Here is an 18,403-nt window from a genome sequence, read left to right on the forward strand (position 1 = left end):
TAACCTCCAGGGGGGCTATACATTCAAGTCATGATCAGCATATTATGGCCTGGCAAATCGGGGACAAAAAGAGGAAGAGGAAGTATAACTCACCCGACGCAAACCACATAGTCAATATAGTTGACGGCATTCTGACACAGAGCATTAAAATTCCTTATCGCGATTAGTTATATAAACACACACCAAGATAACTAACTAGATCTCGGAGGAGAACACTTCTTTTTAGAATCACACTCATTTTACCCTTTGGCGTACCATACAAAACAGCCTCTCTTTTGTTCAACATAATATCTTAAGAATTAGGATAAGAGTATAGGATACTATTTAATAAAGTTATAAACCTATTTCTTACTAACTGAAATAGCTAGGGTAGTTCTATATTATTAAAGGAGAAGATTAGCTATTTCTTATATAGAAGAAGGCTAGGGATCCGCTCTATATAAATCTATAGAGAGTATCTATTTTTTAAGAGATTCCTCTTTAATTATAGTTAATTTAGAATAGTTGGTATATGAAATCGTATGGTATTAAATACCACGTAGGCGTATATAGAGTATAGACTCGGGTATACTAAAGGTATAAGCAATTCCATAAATAGAAGTAATCTCTTCTTTTTTAAAAGCCTTAATAGCTAATAAGACCCTACCCTCCTACTCTATTGACTTTATAGACAATCGGGAGCATATTGGTGGCATGGTAGGTAGTTGAATTGACTAGGTACTAATTTACGGACGCGTTTTGGTTGGGGTGCGCAGCTCGGTTGCGTGTGCAGCTCGCTTACCGAATACGTTATTAGCTTTAAAGGATAGGCATCTCTGTGCAATCCAAGTTCCCCTTCACTGGCTCCCCGATGTGTAGTTTTCACCGTGGCAAGAAAATGGAATCGACGCTATCGTAGACATTGTCGATAAAGTTCTCATAGCTCAACCAAGCCGTGTCATCGGAGCTACTTTGCAGAGTCGGGTCGCTGAAATCCATCGCATCCCACACATTGGGCCAGGGCACCGGCGCAAAGGAAGTCGGCACTTCTGCAACGTGCGAGTCTCGTGGTCCATCGACGGCCTCTCTCAAATCAAGCGAAAAGTTCGTAAGATCCTGTTGACGTTCAGATTGTTCTGAGAAAAGCTCGGGAGAAATGCCGTCAAAAGAGTATTGAGACACTGCTTGGCGAGAGGCATCAATACCGAGGAGCTGATTTCTTTGCGTTTTCGCCTGTGACATGAGCCTCTCTAAAGGTTTCCAGAGCATGCCCTGTTGAGAATCTGCAATTACGAGCCGCGAGCGGTGGTAGACATCTTCAACGACTGTCCAGTACTTTGACATCACCGTGGGACTTTTGCAGACGCAGAGTTCGGCAAGGGCCACAGCCAATGCGTGCCACGGAACCCACATCGACTGATACCACCGCCAGGACCTGGAACCTGGGTGGTTGTATACCTCCTGCGAGCACTGCAGGTCATCAGCTGCGATTTTGAGAAGAGCATTCTCCTGGATTTTCGGGGGTATGAAATTATAGCTGCGTTGCAGCGGCCGGAGACATGCTAGCTGCAGCCAGCTGCCCATAAGACATGCTGTCTTCTGTGCGTACCACTGGAAGTCCGACAGGTCGGGCCTGCAGCCACCCAAAAGTACTGACGTCTTTTGTTGGAAATCGTGGACGACTTGCTGTCGCAAACTCATGATAGTTACAGCTGGCTCTGTGACGTCCGAAAATGCAAGGGTTCGAGTCACGGACGCAGCCGCTGCGCTAACCAAGGTATGCGTCATGTCGGTAAATGTGCCTTCTGTGTGTTCGGAGATTGGCCCTGTCATGTCGAACCATAGGTCCTCGTCGTTGATGTTCAAAGGCGGGTTGTAATCGAGCCATGCGGATTGCATCATCGGCTCGGATGCCCTGTCTAGGGAGGCTGCTACATCAAGAAGGCCGATTCCCAGCCATGCTCGTTTGCGCATCTCGTGCTCAAAAGGGCGCACCGTGAATGGTGGCTGGGGCATGTGGAGAGATAATGCCTGCCCTACTCGGAGTGCCATGCTCAACATAGTCCAGACCCTTCGACTCTGGTCTTGAGATCGTGCGGCGAGCTAGAAGCGTTTAAGATTAGAATTTTAAGATGAAGGAGCGCGAAGACGATGAACTTGTAGTTGTACTGACCAGAGAGATAATATAAGCTTGCAGAACAGTGAGATCGTTCGTCGTGACAAAGTCCGCCTTTGTAAGTGCAGATTCGGTTTCTTTTTGGAATTCTGCGACTATTATCTTCTTGCTCGTGTTGAATATTGACTGACATTCCACTTCGTCAAGAGTACAAACAGCGCAAAGATAAATAGCCGAAGCAAGGGTGGCTGGTGCCTGGTGATCCTGCTCATAGTCAAGATAAGGCTTGCCATCCCTAATAAATGCTTGGAGCGACGGCCGATGTAAGATTTTGAACAGAGGATCGACGTTGCGGAAGAAAATATCACATAACCTGTGCCGGATCTGGGGTTGAAGATTTAATCGACTGTTGGCCTGGGGTGAGTTCGACGAACTGTCGGGGCTTTCTGAGCTCATAACCGACACACCAAAACCAGAGGCTGAATCTTTGATATCGTGGTTTTCATTTTCTAGACGATCTTCCAGGACACTGCGCAATTCCTGGGTCTGTGATTGTGACATGAGTCAATCACATCCCCAAATCATAAGTTTAACAAACTTACTTGCTGCATGATATCCTCCCAAAATGGACCCCCCACATACGCAGTTGAAGGGCGGGGAAGATGTGGCTGGGCTGCACCGGGCAAGTAGTCATGGTCCTGGCGAGTATCAGGACCGGCCGTGCTGGCCTCTGCCACCGACTCCTGCTGTGTGGATGAATGCGAAGGCGCATGGACAATGGAGGAAATCTGCGATTCATCACCTCGTTCATTTGCAACTATCTTTAGAAGTTTCTCGAGTCTCGCTACCCGCTCGGATAGTTCCGTGTCCGAGCCTACAATCCGCTCGGGCTTTCGCGCGCGGCCGCGGGGTAGACGCGCACGTTCCACAGGAATACACACGAGGCCAAGTCGCTGGCAGCTTGTACAAGGACTCAACTTGTCGCATTTCACTTTGCGCTGGCGACATGCTTCGCAGGTGAGGCGGACCCGTGGTGCGGAGGACCGTGAGTGGGTTGTCCCGACTTGGCCCACGGGATCGGCCATTATTCTCCGGGACCCAATTTGTGTGACTGGATATGAGGTAAATGGACTTGAGATGGATTGTACACTTTGTTCAATTTACATCCATGCTTGTTGAAGATCCAAGGCATTTGCATGCAAGGTTCTGCGCAACCCCCGCGAAGCTATCGATCCATATTAGCTTTTACTGGCCAATCAGGGCTTGAATTGGCACGTTCTGTATTTGCGGATGATCTGCGCACCTCAAATGCAAAAAAAAAGGAAAAAGTGATGAATTGGCACGGTTAATCAGTAAAACGTCAAAAAGGCGGTAGGCTAAGCGGTGCAATCTACAATATGGGCAAAATTCGATGATGCTTGAGGCTAACCATACTAACCAACCATGAGTCATGATGATAACCTAACTACAAGGATGGATGACTTTCTATACATATCTAAATCAATAAGAGTAGTAGTCTTTCTTGGTACCCTTTCAGATGTTTTTTTAGCTGTTTTTTATTAATTATACGAAGAAGTAGGGTGAAGACGATAGATAGGGTAGAATTTAGAACTAGGTAGAGACACCGCATAACCCTACGATATATCTGTAATCTCTAAATTTTCATAGAAAGGTACTTGGATGGTATCATGCTGGAAGTGTTAAGAATACTATAGGGATATGGTAGCTAGTGTGTCGCTGGATAAAGAGTCTGGACTCGAATCAATGGGATGTAAGAAAATGAGATCACAGAATCAGTTTGCTATCAGGTACCTCTCTCTCGTTCCTTCTCTCTCTCTTCTTGCTCCATCTCTCTTCATACCATCTGCTCTTCTTATCCTCACAATACTTCTGCAATGTTCGATCCGGCATATTCTCCTTCTTTTTACTTTATGCTGAAGCTTCTTATCGTTCTCTTGACTTATCAGTGATGGCTGATCCAGCTCCTGTCCTCTGGCCTTCGCACCATCCCAGGGCCATAACTCCTTTGTCGCCTCGCAAAAGGCGTCGTTATCTTCGTGAATCAGAAGAGTCGGAGGGTGATATGAGTCTGGAGCAGTACATGCACTCCTCCAAGATCTATCGGTCGGTCAGCGTCACGAGTCCACTACCTCTACCGGTGAAAATGGAGACTGTGCCTGCTCTAGAACAGAGGATCAGTCCACTTTACCCGGAGATTGAAGCTATCATGAGCCGGCACAATCTTAATGTCACCTCAACCTTCCAATGTGGGAAGATGAGCAAACTCTGTATCTCTACAGAGACTACTCAGGAAAGAGAGTCGTTACCCAAGGACACAGAGACGTCCTAGTGAAGGCAGGTCTCCAGGACGGATCAACCTATACCTTCCTCCCGAGCGGAGACTACAGCCCCGAAGGACACGGGAAGCTCTTCGGCATGCAAAAGTATCTCAGCAACTCCGACCCCAACATTCCTCCTCTCGGTCCCATCAAAGACGATATCGTGGATCTCTTCTACTAGTACAACGTCAACGCGCATGTTCAGGTCATCAGCAGGCATTGTCATTTCCCCTCTGTGTTTTTTATCGCCACAACATATCCTCTTGTGATAGCTTACGAACGAGCTAAAGACAATATTGTCAAGCTCCTCAACCAAACAATTGGCAAGAAGTGGTGGTTGCTTTACCCCTTCAATGTTAGTTCAATGAGAGCACCGTGGTACTTGTGGAGCCATGGACACGCGCAAATTGGTTCGAGCTGCGAACTCAAATCATATCAGCTCTCGCGATATAAGCTTTATTTTAAGATAACACTCTGATGTCTTATTTAGACGTCTTTTTTAACTAGAGGTTCAAAAAGGTAGAAGGATAATATTACCAATGAGAATAACAGTAGGGAGTAGCCATACGGAGCTTATTTCCTCTATAACGTATGATAAGGTCTTTCCCATGTATAATGGACAACACTAGATCACAATCAAAATGATCGCAAAGTACTCCGTATTATCCTTCAATAGTCGATGCTTTTCTTCACCGTCGATTAATTCAAATACTTCGGCACCGTGCGCGCCGCCCATTCCCGGTTGGGAACATACGAATTAGATCGGCGTTCTTCAGAGTTTTCGATTTCACCGAGAGCTAGAGCCTTTGCAGAAATACGGGGTATTGAGTCGTGCAGTTGTAATTAGGGCAGTAAATATTCAAATGTTTGTATAATCAAGATATATCCCCGAACTCCCCGAAATTGGAGTTTCAGGCCCCAGGTTTGTTCAGATGCAAAAATGGGCTGCAGAAGTGAGTGCAGATCGCAAGAACAATAGGATTGTACTGCCCCACCCCTAACCCCTCCTGCTCCTATTGAAACGAAGAAACCCGAGTCTTGTAGGGTCTTGATGGGGGGGTTATTTGACGCTATTGATTTTATATCATAGGACATCCACGACGATGTAGCCCGGTTTATGGGGGTAAGACGATCTTGGCCGTGAGTGGACCAATCGCTACTCAGAGGTTTTTTTAAAAAAAGCAATTATTCCCACGTTTTGGGGGTTCCACGCACCCACCTGCAGTGATGCAATCCCAAGCAGGGGAGAGATTCCTATTATGTACATATAGGCCGACAACGCAAGCATGGATCAAGCATTTGAATCGACGAATCAGAGAACGTTTTGCTGAAAACAAAGTTCATGCCATGCGGAGACCATGTGCTCTTCAGGGCATCCTTCAACCTCCTACCTACGAGGGTAGGTAGGTAACCTGTACTCCGTAGATATAAGTATACGCCGTATACTTTTGACAATAATACGCAATTTACGGTGTGCGGTGTGCTTCGGACATGACAAATATCCCTTATAGTTACAATGCACGACACAAATTCCCGCTTTCTACTGATCGCCACGTGAGAATGGGCCCGCTAATCCCTAGTGCCTTCGGACAACCAGGCTAATGGGACGAATATGAATGCATATCTTATCAAAATTAAATACTTTGTCTACTATTGCCCCATATCTACCTCGGTGGCTGAATGTGATCTTCAAAGCCGGTGGAGAGGGACTCCCGTTCCTCTTACCTCGGGCTTTATTTTCCTTTTTTCGCGTACGCCATACTTTACGGTCTCCTAATCCCTCCTTTGTACATATGTATTGAGAAGCGGGCCATTCCCTAATCCCGGGATACTTGAACTCGAGCATTGAGAAAGTGCCGTTCATATCTACTATAAGTCAACAGAGGAACTTTGCGATCTCTCTTTCAGCGCATTGAACACCCTTCTGTTCACAATCACAATCCGTGCACTAAACTGGGCCTTCACTCATTTATATACGCCTTTATGACACGATGACTACTCTATCGACACCCCGTGGTCACCAGGCCCTCGCCATCAGCATTGTGTTTACGACTATTGCAACATTAATTGCTGCCGTGCGTATACTTACACGAGCATTTCTCGTAAAGCAGATGGGAGCGGACGACTATGTCATCCTAGTCTCTCTGGCCTTCTCGTGGGTTTTCTTCGGCCTGATGGTCGGCGAAGTCTACCACGGCATGGGTGAGCACTATAAGGATATCCCCGCTGCGACCTTCAAGACTCAGATGCTCGTAAGTTCCACAGCAGAACATCCCTCCAACAAAGTGCGGTTCCATTGACATGGCCCTCTTACAGTACTTCTGGGCTTCAGTTCCCATATATCAAACAAGCCTCATCAGCACAAAGATGTCGATCCTTCTCCAATATAAACGAGTCTTCTCCACACCGCGCATGCGCCGAGCATGTTGGGTCCTGATCGGCTTTCTAGGCTTCTACGGAGCCTGGACGATCATTAGCGCCTGGGCCAACTGTGTTCCTCTCGCCAAGTTCTGGGATCCAACTGTCCCGGGCTTCTGTTTGGATAAAAAAGCCTTGTGGTTCTCCAACTCGGCTATCCACATTCTTACCGATACTCTCATTCTCATATACCCAATGCCAGTCTTGAAATCGCTACAATTGCCCAAGAAGCAGAAGTTCGCTCTTATTGCTGTCTTCGCGCTAGGTGGATTGTAAGTCCAATATGATGAAAATCATTTAACAATGCTGACAATCATTCTCCCAGCGTTTTGATCACAAGTATACTCCGTCTCAAATCTCTCCTCGTTATCGCCAACTCAAGCGATCCAACCTGTAAGTACTAACAATCACCTGCAAAACCCTTCCCCTATCCACGAGCCAAATCTAACAATCTACCCCAGACGACAATGTCGGCGCAGCAACCTGGTCCGCCGTCGAGTGCAACGTCGCAATTATCTGCGCCTCTCTCCCGGGCACACGCGCCTTCCTCTCCAAGCTCCTGCCTCACATCTTCTCCACCCGAAGCAACGGCTACCGCAGCAGGACCACGCGACATACAAGAAACGGAAACCCCCTCACAGCAAACGGCAACACGCAAGTCCTGGCCTCTGTCGTCGGTGGGCGCGGTCACAGCTCGGATTACGACCACGATCTGGAAGCTCTGTCGCCGTCTGGTTCCTTCAATAGCTACACCAAGGAGCCTGTGAAGGAGGTTTTTGCGGGCATCAAGGTCACGACTAATGTTACGCAGGAGAGTACCTCGCATTCGAAGATTGTTATTAATGATGATATGGGCAGTACGAAGGAATTGGTGAAGAAGCATAGCTTTTGATTTATAATGATTTGGGTTGGTCCAATGGGTTCATTCTCTACACTTTCTTTTTTTTTTTCTTTTTCTTTTTCCTTTCTTGTCTGGTGGTCTTCTCTCTTGTTTTATATACCTATGGCTCTTATGTGGCGGTTTTTTTTGGCTTTTACGCGATGATATACCCAATTACAACACTATTACTATCGAATATCCAAGATATCACCACACTCTCGATGTACGAGGACTGGCTAGTGATTCATTGAAGCCGCGGATCAAAAAAGATCTAACTAATCAAGCACCTCGAAGTAAAATTGTATCAATGTGTCTACCAGACAGGACATGGCTAGAAATAAAACAATCATTGTATTAAACTAGAGTGTTCCAGACCTCAAGGCTACCTACACAGTGTTCAAACATGAGCTCTAGGGTATTATGGATGCATTGTAAGACAAGTGTACAGATTTCGAGGCGAACAAAACGAGCTGATCATTCAGTATGCATGGAACCCGCCCACTGTACATTCGAAAGCCGCCAACATTTTAGAGACCAAGAGCCCGTGACAAGGAAGATGTAAAAGGGAAGAAAAGAAAAAAGAGGAAATAATTCTAGGAAAGGATATTGAAAACGATTAACACCGGTATGTGCAATGTGCAATGTGCAATCATGCTTGCAAATACGCAGCTGTCCTCGTGCAAATCCTAGAAATTCAATATAGTGGCAGACCTTAGATCGGTTGCAAAGAAGATATACTCTACTCCCAAACGTTGGAAAAGAGGTCGTCAGATCCGCCAAATCCACTAGACTTGTTATTTGTGCTTGTAGAGGTAGGGTGGGAGACCGGGGCAGCGCTGGCCCAGCCGCCGAAGTCCTCGTCCGCAGCCACAGTGGGTGCAGGCTTAGAAGCAGCAGCACTGGGTGCGCCCCAGCCGTGGCCCACGTCGTTCGGAGTCAAGGTATCTGGTACCTTCATCATAGATGCAGGCGAGGGTACGGCATGAGGCGATGAGGCATGATCAGGTGTGCTCCATGCGTTCCCGCCCCATGGATCAAAGCTTCCAGACATCATGCTGGCTGCTGCTGCGTTCGCAGCGCTGGTGGCTGGCGCTTTCAAGGGGGCAGGAGGCTGCATTGGGGGAGCAGAAATATTAAACGCAGATCTCATTTCCTGCCGAGGAGAGGTTGCAGTAGGCTTCGGGGGTTGGACCGTTGAGGCTTTTGTAGTAGGCGAAGAAAATCCGAACAAGTCATTTGACAGGGACGATGATGGAGGGTTAGGCTTAACAGTTGGGGAAGTAAATCCACCGAATCCGAAATCTTGCCCACTGGAGATGGAAGTTGTTCGGGACTGGGACTTCGGGGCTGACACGGTTGCGGAGGTGAAGCTATCGAAGAAGTCGCCCGTAGAACCCGAGGGCGATGTAACCTTCGGGGCAGCAGGGGTCGACTTGGCGCCGCTGAAGGATGAGAGATTAGAGAATGCCGATGGCTTCTCAGCCGGTTTGGCGAGTGGAGGAGAAGTAGTGGTCGGGAAGCTCAGTCCACTGAAGGCGTCCGTAAGACCGCCCATGTGAGACGAAGCGGAGGGGGCAGGAGGGGAGGCCATGTCGCCGAAGGAGTTGCCCCGCTGGTGCTGCACGGTTGATGCCGGCTGCGGCTTCGAGTACAATGACAAGATTGACTGTTTGAGGTCTGGCCGAGACATTCCAGCTGGTGTTGCTGGTGTGGATGTTGTGCTAGACGGGCGACTACCAGTAGAAGGCTGGGTGCTACCGAAGAAGTCGAGGCCTAGCAATGAATCATTGGGTTTGTGAATTTTGGCTGGTGCGGGCTGTGCTTGTCTAGGTGGCAGACGCGGAGCAGGTTCGGTTGTGCTAGGGCGATTCGGAGGAGAGATATCATCGCCGAACAAATCAATCGAGGCTTGTTGACGGTGTACCGGGGGCTGACTGGCAGCGGCGGCTCTTTGCGAAGCGGAACGTTCAATTTTTGCTTTCTCCTGTACAACCGCAAGAGGCTAGCAAGTCAGTGGTTGCTGCTGACAAGATGGTTTATCATGCAATCACTCACCACATCGTCATCGCCGTCATCTAGAGTTGAGGGGTCCGGAATCCCACCGTCCATTACCCATCGCTTGCTTTCGTACTTTGTCCGGATGAAGTTTTCGATTTTCCTATTCACGATAATTGTCAGAAAACACCACCACACAACGAGTACCATTAGAATGCCCTTACGCATCGGAGGGAACGTGGCCGGGTGCCAGCTTTGCTTCCCAGTATCTGCATCCTATTAGCCCATGCCCAACGTGGTCGGTCAATTGGTTGCGACGAACTTGTTGGCTCTTCCATTGCCCCATCTCACAACACTCTGAAGTTGTTCATCGGTCCACGAATCGAGATCCACGGATTTGACTCGGCTGATATGCGTGCCCATACCCCGGTGAATGCCCGAGCACCGAATGCAAACAAAGACACCCAGGTTCCAGGAAGCCCATCGCGGATCTATTCGGAAGACAATTCAGTATATGAGCGCCAAGAAATATCCTCGGATATGAAGCCAGCGTAGGGCGCAATTTCAGGAGGGGATCGGAAACCACTCACGCTTGTTCCGTTTACAGTCGGCACATATCTTGTTGTGCTCGAGTTTCAGCAAAGTCTTGATTGCCTGCGTGTTTTGGGCGGCTTGGCCTGGGGTAGGACGTCGAGACGACATAATAGTAACAACTCAAGAATCGATGGTGAAAAAGGGATAGGGAAACAATGAGAGCCACCTAATTATTCTTAGGTGGCGGTCGGCACGGTTGCGGCCTAAGGCTATCGGGGTGTATACGGATGAGGGAAAATGCCAGTCACGCAGTTTGGTATACGGTAACATGAGGTCATTGGCCGATAAGAGTAGATATTTGGAAAGATGAACTACATTGTATATTGTATTATATTTGATTTTCACTAAATTAAGCTCTACAAAGATGGTTGGTCCACTCAAATGACGCCTCTCCCCCGTATCATGCATGCCGGCTATTCTGCAGCCTTAGTCCCCGCAAACCGAATGATGATTAAAAGTCATGAAAATCCCTTAGACCTTCGCCTGAGGGTCCTTAGCTGCATCGGCATCTTCTGTAAATCGCAGACTAACACTATTCACACAATGACGCTCGTCCGTGGGAGTCGGATACCCCTCACCCTCGAATACATGGCCAAGGTGACCCCCACAGTTGCTACACACAATCTCTGTCCGCTTCATGCCGAATGTGCTATCAACATGCCTAGTCACAGCACCAGGGATGGAATCAAAGTATGCTGGCCAGCCACAGCCAGATTTGAACTTGTGGTCGGCAGTGTAAAGCGGCGCATTGCAACCAGCGCAATTGTAGACGCCTTTGGACGGATAGTGGGAATCATATTCACCAGTACCAGCACGCTCGGTACCCTTTTCACGGAGAATACGAAATTGTTCTGTAGCCATTCTCGTAAGCAAATATCAACCATATATTGCGTAGGAGTTGAAACTCCTTCATGGTGTGCAAACCTGGGTTCAAAACAGCTCTCCACTCGGCTTCGCTCCTCTGGTCGGGTGGCGACATGGCTTCGGTTGCTTTCTCGGGGTTGGGGTTGGAGCTGAAGAAGGCACCGAAGAATGGAATGGTCGGTGCAGCCCTAAGAATCCTGGTGCTCGTCTTCGAATGAGGAGGTTTGCGCGTTGAGGACAAAAATCGGGAGAAGCAAAATGTTGGTGCAGGTCGGACGGGGATAGTCTGTCGTTTGAGGGGCGAAATAAGACTACGAGATAGGTGGGATCGCATAGAGACGAGTTGATGGGGAAGTGAGAAGAATATAGAGTGACCGGCAATTGATGCAGAGATGAGAGTGGGGTGAAGCTAATCCTATATGGCCTAGTTGGGTGAACTGGGTGCATTTACGTCATCATGCGGGGAGACGGTTCGGGGACTCCTTGAGGCCTAGACTGATATCGCTGTACAAGATTTATAGGATGAATAGATTTTTATATATCTCGTAGGCTACGCTGTTCTAAAACCGATGATTTCTTTCTGAAAAAAAAAAGTTTGATTGAACAGCCCCAGGTCCCAACTGGGAAAACTCCGGCAGTGCAGGGGTATCTTAACAACAAAATCTGACATATGAACAATATTGAAGAAAATGGAGAAGAAAACAAGGAAAAGAAAATTCAACGGCGATTCACGCCGGTCACCAACATGGAGCCCCGGTTGAGCTCCACACGCCACCCCTCCTTCAGCAGCATGTTCCACACGGCGGGTCCAATATGTGACTTGCGGTCGAGGGAGTGGTGACCAACACCGCACACAATGTTGAACCCGCCGTGGGAGCTCTGTCCTCCGCCACGAACGTACTTCTGATCTCCTAGTCCGTCCCACCACGCCTGGACCCTCTCGCGAGCAATTCTGACCGCGTTGACGACCGTCACACCATGCAGATCTAGGTCATATTGCGACGACTGGCGGGCCACCAGCCGGTCAGAAGCTGTTGCCAAATGACGCATGGCAAGCTGACGTTGCTCGTTTCCAACGTCCCGGTAATAGGCAGAAGCGCCGCCGTACAGCGGGTTTGAGCGTGCGCGGCGGGCGGCTTGGGATGCTTGGGCGAGGGCAACTGATCGGGCTGCGAAGTGAGAGTTGGCAGCGGCGGCAGCTTCATCAAACTCCATGAAATCCGAAGCAGAATCTGCCTGCTGGGTTGGCGCCACGTTTTCCTCCTCGTCGAGAGCGACTGGCGACGAAACGAAACTGATGATATTTGAAATGCAAGTGAGATCAGGGCGACGGGCCAACTTTTCAGCCAGTTCGTCTGCGGCTGAGATCTGATTGTTTGATATCCGAACCAAGCCTGTTAGAGTGGTGGCATTGATGCCGGGGTACTTGTGACTGAGCTCCCCCACTTGTGTAATGAGTACAGGATCGTCTTCAATCTCCTGGATGTCCTTGGGCCCATGGACCTGTGCCAAGACTCTGATCGTCGCACCGAGTGACATGGAGTTTTCATGATAAGTCGATGCGATTTTCTCCCTTTGCAAAGCGCTGGCCCGCGAGGAAAGAAACTGGATATCCTTCTTTCCAGCCTCCCATTTATTGGCAGAGGTGTTGTTCATGGCCTGGGAGGCCAGTTCGATTCGACGTTGTTGTTGCTGCTTCTTCTTCTTTCGGGATTTCTTACTGCCGTTCTGGTTCTCGTTGGCCTGGAAGCCATCAATTGACTTGGGAGTGGAGAATTGACTGCCTTGAGCAGCCTCTTTGGGCGTTTCTTGAGGAACTTCTCTGGCAATTTGTGTCTCTTCGATGAAAGCAAGATTGAGCAAGACATCCATCGAACGACTGAGGTTGTCATGACAATCTTCTAGGATGCGCTCGGCTTCCAGACGAGTAATACTTGGGAACATGCTAATCAAGTTTTGTGCCTTGTCAGCAGTTGTCATGCCCAGAAAGGTGTATGCAAGCTTAGAGCCTTTGAGCTTTTCGGCATGACGACTAGCACAATTGGAGTCACCATTGTCCTGGTCAAGACTTTCGAGCGATGGCCAGCTTATGAAATCCGATGGTGCGTCGTCAGACGATTCGCCGCCCAAAGAGCCTGAAACGTCAGAGTTCCGGAGGTTCGTTGTGCCTGTGGGGTCAAATGGCAAGTCTGCTTGCTCAACAGCAGATGCGTTCAGCAAGTTTAGGGTTTCGCGCAACTGTTCGACCTGAGTGGGGATCGCCAGGTCAAAGTCCGATACGATCGCAACAAACAATGCAGGATCAATTGGTGGACAGTAGGTGCTTTCAAGCTCCTAATAAAGAAATGGGCATTAGAGCAGAGCGTGATAAGTGACTAGTACATCACGCTATGCCTATACTGTGCGTGAATCGGTGGGACGCGACGTACCTTGAAGAGCTCATCGCCACAGTCCCCCATGGCTGTGATCATGGACTTAGTTGCAGTGGTATTGGATGTAATATTGTCATTCCCTATGAAGGACTGCGAGGTTGGATAATTGTAAAAGGCGTTAGGGGAGTGATGAAGGTGAAAAGTGGCTTTTTTCCCGTGATCTTAATAGCTTTGCGATAAGATACCTAGAGATAGAGATCGATGCGGCCCGGAAGTAATGAAGATGGGGGAACGAATCACAGAGCCATACGACAAGTCACGTTCTAGTATCACGTGGGTGGGGTAGGAAATGGCACGTGTATACAGATCACGTGCTTGGGCGAGGGTTTTGAATGGTGTGGCTAAGCCTCAAAACAGAACTGAGCGGAGGGTTGCTTTTCATACGATCTAGAAACTGCTACCTAACAACACGTACTTGTTCCATCCTATCCGCCAAAATCTATACTTGTGCCTATATTGTAATATCTACCTCTGTAAGCTCTATGAATGTTTCTTAACCATGTAAAGTATAAACTCGATTGTCATGGAGTCTGCTGTTCATGCGTATAACTACAGGTTCAATGGACTCTATTTGCTTATCTGTAGGTAGCATTATTGGGGCCCTATGTATGTATGTAGGCAAGCTAAAGCAAACACATCCCACGGGCCACTACTACAATAGGGGATATTTCAAAAACAATGTTTCTTGTCTATAACATTTCAATCACCAAAATGCTGGCGATATAAGGCTTATGAATATTCTATGACGCCGGTGTTGATCCCTGCCTTCGAGTGGTCCGTATTAATACATGTTAACTAGGGTTTGATGGTTCAGTTATCATTATACTATACACCTGCATAGTCAATTACCATGGCAACAGTTGATCGAGTTGGTTCCCAACCTTACTTATAGTAGTATTGTTTTTTGTCTAGAATGATTTGATATCACTCACCGGTCGATCCCTGGATATGTATGAAGAGAGCCGTTCTATTCTGTATATAGGAATTGGGTTTTTCAACGTTTAATATGACGTTCCTTCTCAATATCGTAAGCTTAAGGAATATGAATCCAAGTCAGAGTAATATTGATAGTATACTTACGTAGGCACAAGGACGAACTAAGATTATGTTTGGAACAGGCTGAGGAACTGACACAACAAATCAACCAGGCCGTGATTCATTCATGTGGGAATGTTAAGCGTTGAAAAAAAATAAAAAAATTAATGAAATACAGACAAGGTATAATCGTGTAGTGTACCAAAGAGGGAGAGAAAAAGGAAAACCCCAGACGCTATGCGAAGAGATAAATCAGGGCTTAAGCCCGAACACCAGGCCCACACGTTGGGCCAGATATACATATTGCACTCCTTAGTGCCAGATGACCACCGAGCCAAAAGAGACGCAGGAATCAAACAAAGAGGAAACCCTCTGCCAAAGCCGCATTTCACCTTCCCTGTTGCTAGATGCCAATGAGTGCATAACGATACGAGCCCCCTTGAGAATTGGTACACGGGGAATTATGAAGAACATTTGAAAGGATATGGGTAATGCATGAAAATGGGAGAATGCGGCTTGAGTGTACATGTCCTAGGAACATCCTGAACCGACAAAAAGCATGGGTATTTCCGTGAGCTGCTAGAAACGAGAAAGCAGAAGTGAAATAGAAAGGAAACGAGTGAGGATGCCAGCCCCAGATCACCACATATCATCGTCATCGTCGTCATCGAGTTGGACGTCGTCGCCAAAGGACGTGTGTCCGTATTGGTGACCTGGACCATAAGCTTGGCCATTTTCATAGCCCTGCTTGTCGCTCCTCGAATGGCTACCGTAGCGATCATGCGAATCGCCATCATAGTCGTACATGGAAGAGTCGTCATAGGCACTTTCTCCGTAGTGTTGTTGGTCCTGAGACTGTGCGAGGCTGTTAGCAATCTTGCTTTCCCCTAGGACAAAGGGCATCTTCGCCTACCTCTTGGTATCGCTGATATTGCGCATACTCATCTGGCTGATCCCTTGATTTTGATGATCTCTGGGATGATCCAGATGAAACAACTGGCATCTGCGGGTGCATCTGTTGTACCTTGGCCAGGTATGAGTACATGAAGTTGCTCAGCAACACTTGAGAGTACAGAGCTCGCCGGGGATTCGCAAGCTTGATATGCGCCATCCGGTAAATAGCTCGCTCCTCCAAAATTGAGAAGCGAGACCACGGATAATCGACGTCGGCGCGAAGTACTCGCATCGGAGGATCAGGAGAAATGTTTCGTGACGAATGTTTTCGGTGGTGGCCTTCATTACTGTGCTTCTTTCGCCCACCGCCGAAAATAGAAGAGAAAATGCCATCCTTTTCTTTCTTTGATTCTCCCGATACCCTCCTCACGTTGTCTTTGCGTCGATCTTCATCAACCTTCGGATCAAGGCGGTCCAAGACAACACTTTCCCGTCCCCGCGGAGTGCTCTCGATAGATGATTGTAAAACATCTAGACGTGTGTTATCATGGGTTTTGTCGACAGTCTTTGATTTAGTCTTTTTCGAGTCGGCGTCCTTGTCTTTTTTCTTGTCTTTTTCTTCGCTGCCCAACAACCAGTGCCAACTAGACTTGCGGCTACCATCAGATTCCTTCTTGTCTTTTGATTTCTTGCTCTCGGATTTGCGTTCTTCAGGCTTGCGTTCTTCAGGTTTGCGTTCTTCAGGTTTGCGTTCTTCAGGTTTGCGTTCTTCAGGCTTGCGTTCATCGGGTTTGCGTTCTTCTGAGATGGTGGGTATGAATGAAAGACTGTCAGTGCGGGTACTGTTGCCAGGTATCATCTGAGGGTTATTGGCGATGTCATTGAGTGAAGATGCGGGTTCGTGGGGTGGTAGGCGAGGGTTCTTGGGACGTTTCGGTACCGGGTCCTGCGAAGATGTGGATTTCGATGGCGATGGAGTTGTAGATGCCGTTGCATGATCCGATGACTGCCTACTTTGTGAAGGTGGACTTGGTATGCGGTCGGGTTCAGTGGCGGGAGGTGTTTCAATTATTGCAGGGATCTTCTGCTCGCCTGGAGCTATGTTCAAGGTAGATCGGCCATTCGAGCTGATACGAGAATGCCATTTTCGTGTATTGGTCGGATCTCCCGAATCGGATCGATCCGGATCAGCATCCGGATGCCCACCAGAGGTCGACAAGGCTTCCTGCTCGGCCTCAGGCTGATCGACATTCGAATCGAATTGCGAACTCGTGGTTGAGCTTGGTGCATAAGCTGAGCCATGCGATGAGGCGGAGGTGGCTCGAGCCGCTCGCGTCGTTTTGGGATTAGAATCAGTGGAGACACCGGTGAGCTCCAGACTTGCGGGATCTTGAGGTGAGCGAACACCTGGAGATCTGGTATCACTCCCCACAGATTCAGATGCCCCCCGTCCAACTCGTTTAGAATAGGGCAACTTTTCGCCCTTTTTCAAACTGCCTTTCATATATTGTGTCCGGGTTGACCGACGTAGGCTGTTTCCCGGAGGTGCGGGTGGCAGGATCGGCCTGTCCTCGTTTCCTGCAATGGCAATATTCCGCATGCCGCGCAAGAGTGATTCTTTGGCCACCACTTGCGAATCATCCACCAAGCTTTCCAACTGCTGCAAGTTGGGACTCAACATCCCACCTTGCTTATTTGATTGGGAGCGTTGATGTTCCAACCGATCTGCACCATCTGTATAACCCGCCGAATTGTCGATTTGTCTCGATAACATAGAGCGTTTGCGATTAAGACCACCTCCCGACCCTTGACGTTCGGCCCCTAAGGTCGAAGAATCGCCGGATCTGCGCTTTATGAGGTCGGCCTTGCTGTCGAGAAACGACTTGAATTCTTTCGGCGCCAGTTCTGGATGCAGTCGCGCAGGAACCCAAAATAACCGGGAGGCGTCATCTTCGTCGGCGGAGGGCGAGGGCGGTGGTGCGAAGCCTGGGAGGTCAGGGTCACCGGTGGCAGCCACATCCATTGACATGCGCCGAATCGCGGCGAGATTGTTGAGTTCCTGAGCGACGGCCGCAGGGTTGGATTCGTAATCGATATCGTTGAGAGGAAAAGAGGACGTTGCAGTGTCCGAGGGCAAACGAGTACCATCGGCATTCCCCGGATCACTTTCTCGGTCATAAGATCGATTTGTAACAAGCGGTGGCCGTTGGTTTCCATTTGTCTGTGTCGGTTGCCCATCTGACGTGGATTGATGCAGTGGCGAGGACGGGGAAAGAGGGGACTCAGACCCTGCGACGGCGCGCGGGATGGTTGTTATTGACTCGCCGAGGGGGGTTGTTATATAACTCAGGCGCCTCGGATCATTACGATCGTAGTCGTCGTCGTACATATGTCCGATAGCTTCCGTCACATGATGGCTTGGATCGCTAATCGATAGATGGGTGGCATGGCCTCTCCGCGTCGCATGCCCGCCAGCCTCGTGGGGACTTGTGGAAGCCTAAACAGGTACAAATATCATTAGAATCAAGAATGCGCCAGTTTAGAGTCAAGATCCAATTCTCAGAGTCCATGGGAAGGGGTCCAATTCCACAAGAATGTGATTGTAGTTGTGCTTGAGGGGTTCGAGGTTGAGGGGGGTATCAACAAAAAAGTCACGCCCACATGAACCAAATACCAAGGACCGAGAAAGCGACGCACCTGCATGGAAAGCCAGTTGTACAGGAACCAAAAGACGCCAAAGACGGAGCCCGAAGGGCGGAAGCTTAAGAGGAGGGGGCAGTGTCAACCACGTTGGATAGCGAGGAGGAACGGGTCATCGAAGCGGGGAAAGAGCAATGGAGACAAAGAACCGGTAGCA

General features: G+C 48.6%; 7 protein-coding genes across 7 annotated transcripts; 2 read left to right on the top strand and 5 right to left on the bottom strand.

Moving 5' to 3' along the window:
- Nucleotides 1–861: 861 nt before the first annotated feature.
- On the bottom strand, nt 862–3,180 carry N7518_004792 (putative C6 transcription factor; the record flags this gene model as incomplete). The annotated part of the gene is made up of 3 exons (XM_057185719.1): nt 862–2,082; nt 2,153–2,641; nt 2,698–3,180. The coding sequence occupies 3 exons, from the start codon at nt 3,178–3,180 to the stop codon at nt 862–864; spliced, it is 2,193 nt and encodes a 730-aa protein (XP_057042489.1).
- Nucleotides 3,181–4,064: 884 nt separating this feature from the next.
- On the top strand, nt 4,065–4,615 carry N7518_004793 (uncharacterized protein; the record flags this gene model as incomplete). Its single annotated transcript, XM_057185720.1, has 2 exons — nt 4,065–4,383; nt 4,446–4,615. The coding sequence occupies 2 exons, from the start codon at nt 4,065–4,067 to the stop codon at nt 4,613–4,615; spliced, it is 489 nt and encodes a 162-aa protein (XP_057042490.1).
- A 1,810-nt stretch (nt 4,616–6,425) lies between these two features.
- N7518_004794 (putative integral membrane protein) lies at nt 6,426–7,744 on the top strand (the record flags this gene model as incomplete). Its single annotated transcript, XM_057185721.1, has 4 exons — nt 6,426–6,686; nt 6,751–7,124; nt 7,178–7,245; nt 7,314–7,744. The coding sequence occupies 4 exons, from the start codon at nt 6,426–6,428 to the stop codon at nt 7,742–7,744; spliced, it is 1,134 nt and encodes a 377-aa protein (XP_057042491.1).
- A 727-nt stretch (nt 7,745–8,471) lies between these two features.
- N7518_004795 (uncharacterized protein) lies at nt 8,472–10,429 on the bottom strand (the record flags this gene model as incomplete). The annotated part of the gene is made up of 5 exons (XM_057185722.1): nt 8,472–9,734; nt 9,788–9,890; nt 9,952–9,996; nt 10,050–10,218; nt 10,318–10,429. The coding sequence occupies 5 exons, from the start codon at nt 10,427–10,429 to the stop codon at nt 8,472–8,474; spliced, it is 1,692 nt and encodes a 563-aa protein (XP_057042492.1).
- A 363-nt stretch (nt 10,430–10,792) lies between these two features.
- On the bottom strand, nt 10,793–11,519 carry N7518_004796 (peptide-methionine (R)-S-oxide reductase; the record flags this gene model as incomplete). Its single annotated transcript, XM_057185723.1, has 2 exons — nt 10,793–11,172; nt 11,246–11,519. The coding sequence occupies 2 exons, from the start codon at nt 11,517–11,519 to the stop codon at nt 10,793–10,795; spliced, it is 654 nt and encodes a 217-aa protein (XP_057042493.1).
- A 383-nt stretch (nt 11,520–11,902) lies between these two features.
- Nucleotides 11,903–13,656, bottom strand: N7518_004797 (uncharacterized protein; the record flags this gene model as incomplete). The annotated part of the gene is made up of 2 exons (XM_057185724.1): nt 11,903–13,519; nt 13,615–13,656. The coding sequence occupies 2 exons, from the start codon at nt 13,654–13,656 to the stop codon at nt 11,903–11,905; spliced, it is 1,659 nt and encodes a 552-aa protein (XP_057042494.1).
- Nucleotides 13,657–15,291: 1,635 nt separating this feature from the next.
- On the bottom strand, nt 15,292–18,249 carry N7518_004798 (putative telomere silencing protein Zds1; the record flags this gene model as incomplete). Its single annotated transcript, XM_057185725.1, has 3 exons — nt 15,292–15,507; nt 15,566–18,043; nt 18,244–18,249. 3 exons carry the CDS (start codon nt 18,247–18,249, stop codon nt 15,292–15,294), a joined length of 2,700 nt encoding a protein of 899 aa, XP_057042495.1.
- Nucleotides 18,250–18,403: the final 154 nt, after the last annotated feature.

This window comes from Penicillium psychrosexuale, assembly GCF_028828465.1.
Source record: "Penicillium psychrosexuale strain IBT 29551 chromosome Unknown utg000003l, whole genome shotgun sequence".
In the NCBI taxonomy this organism is placed as follows: domain Eukaryota; kingdom Fungi; phylum Ascomycota; class Eurotiomycetes; order Eurotiales; family Aspergillaceae; genus Penicillium; species Penicillium psychrosexuale.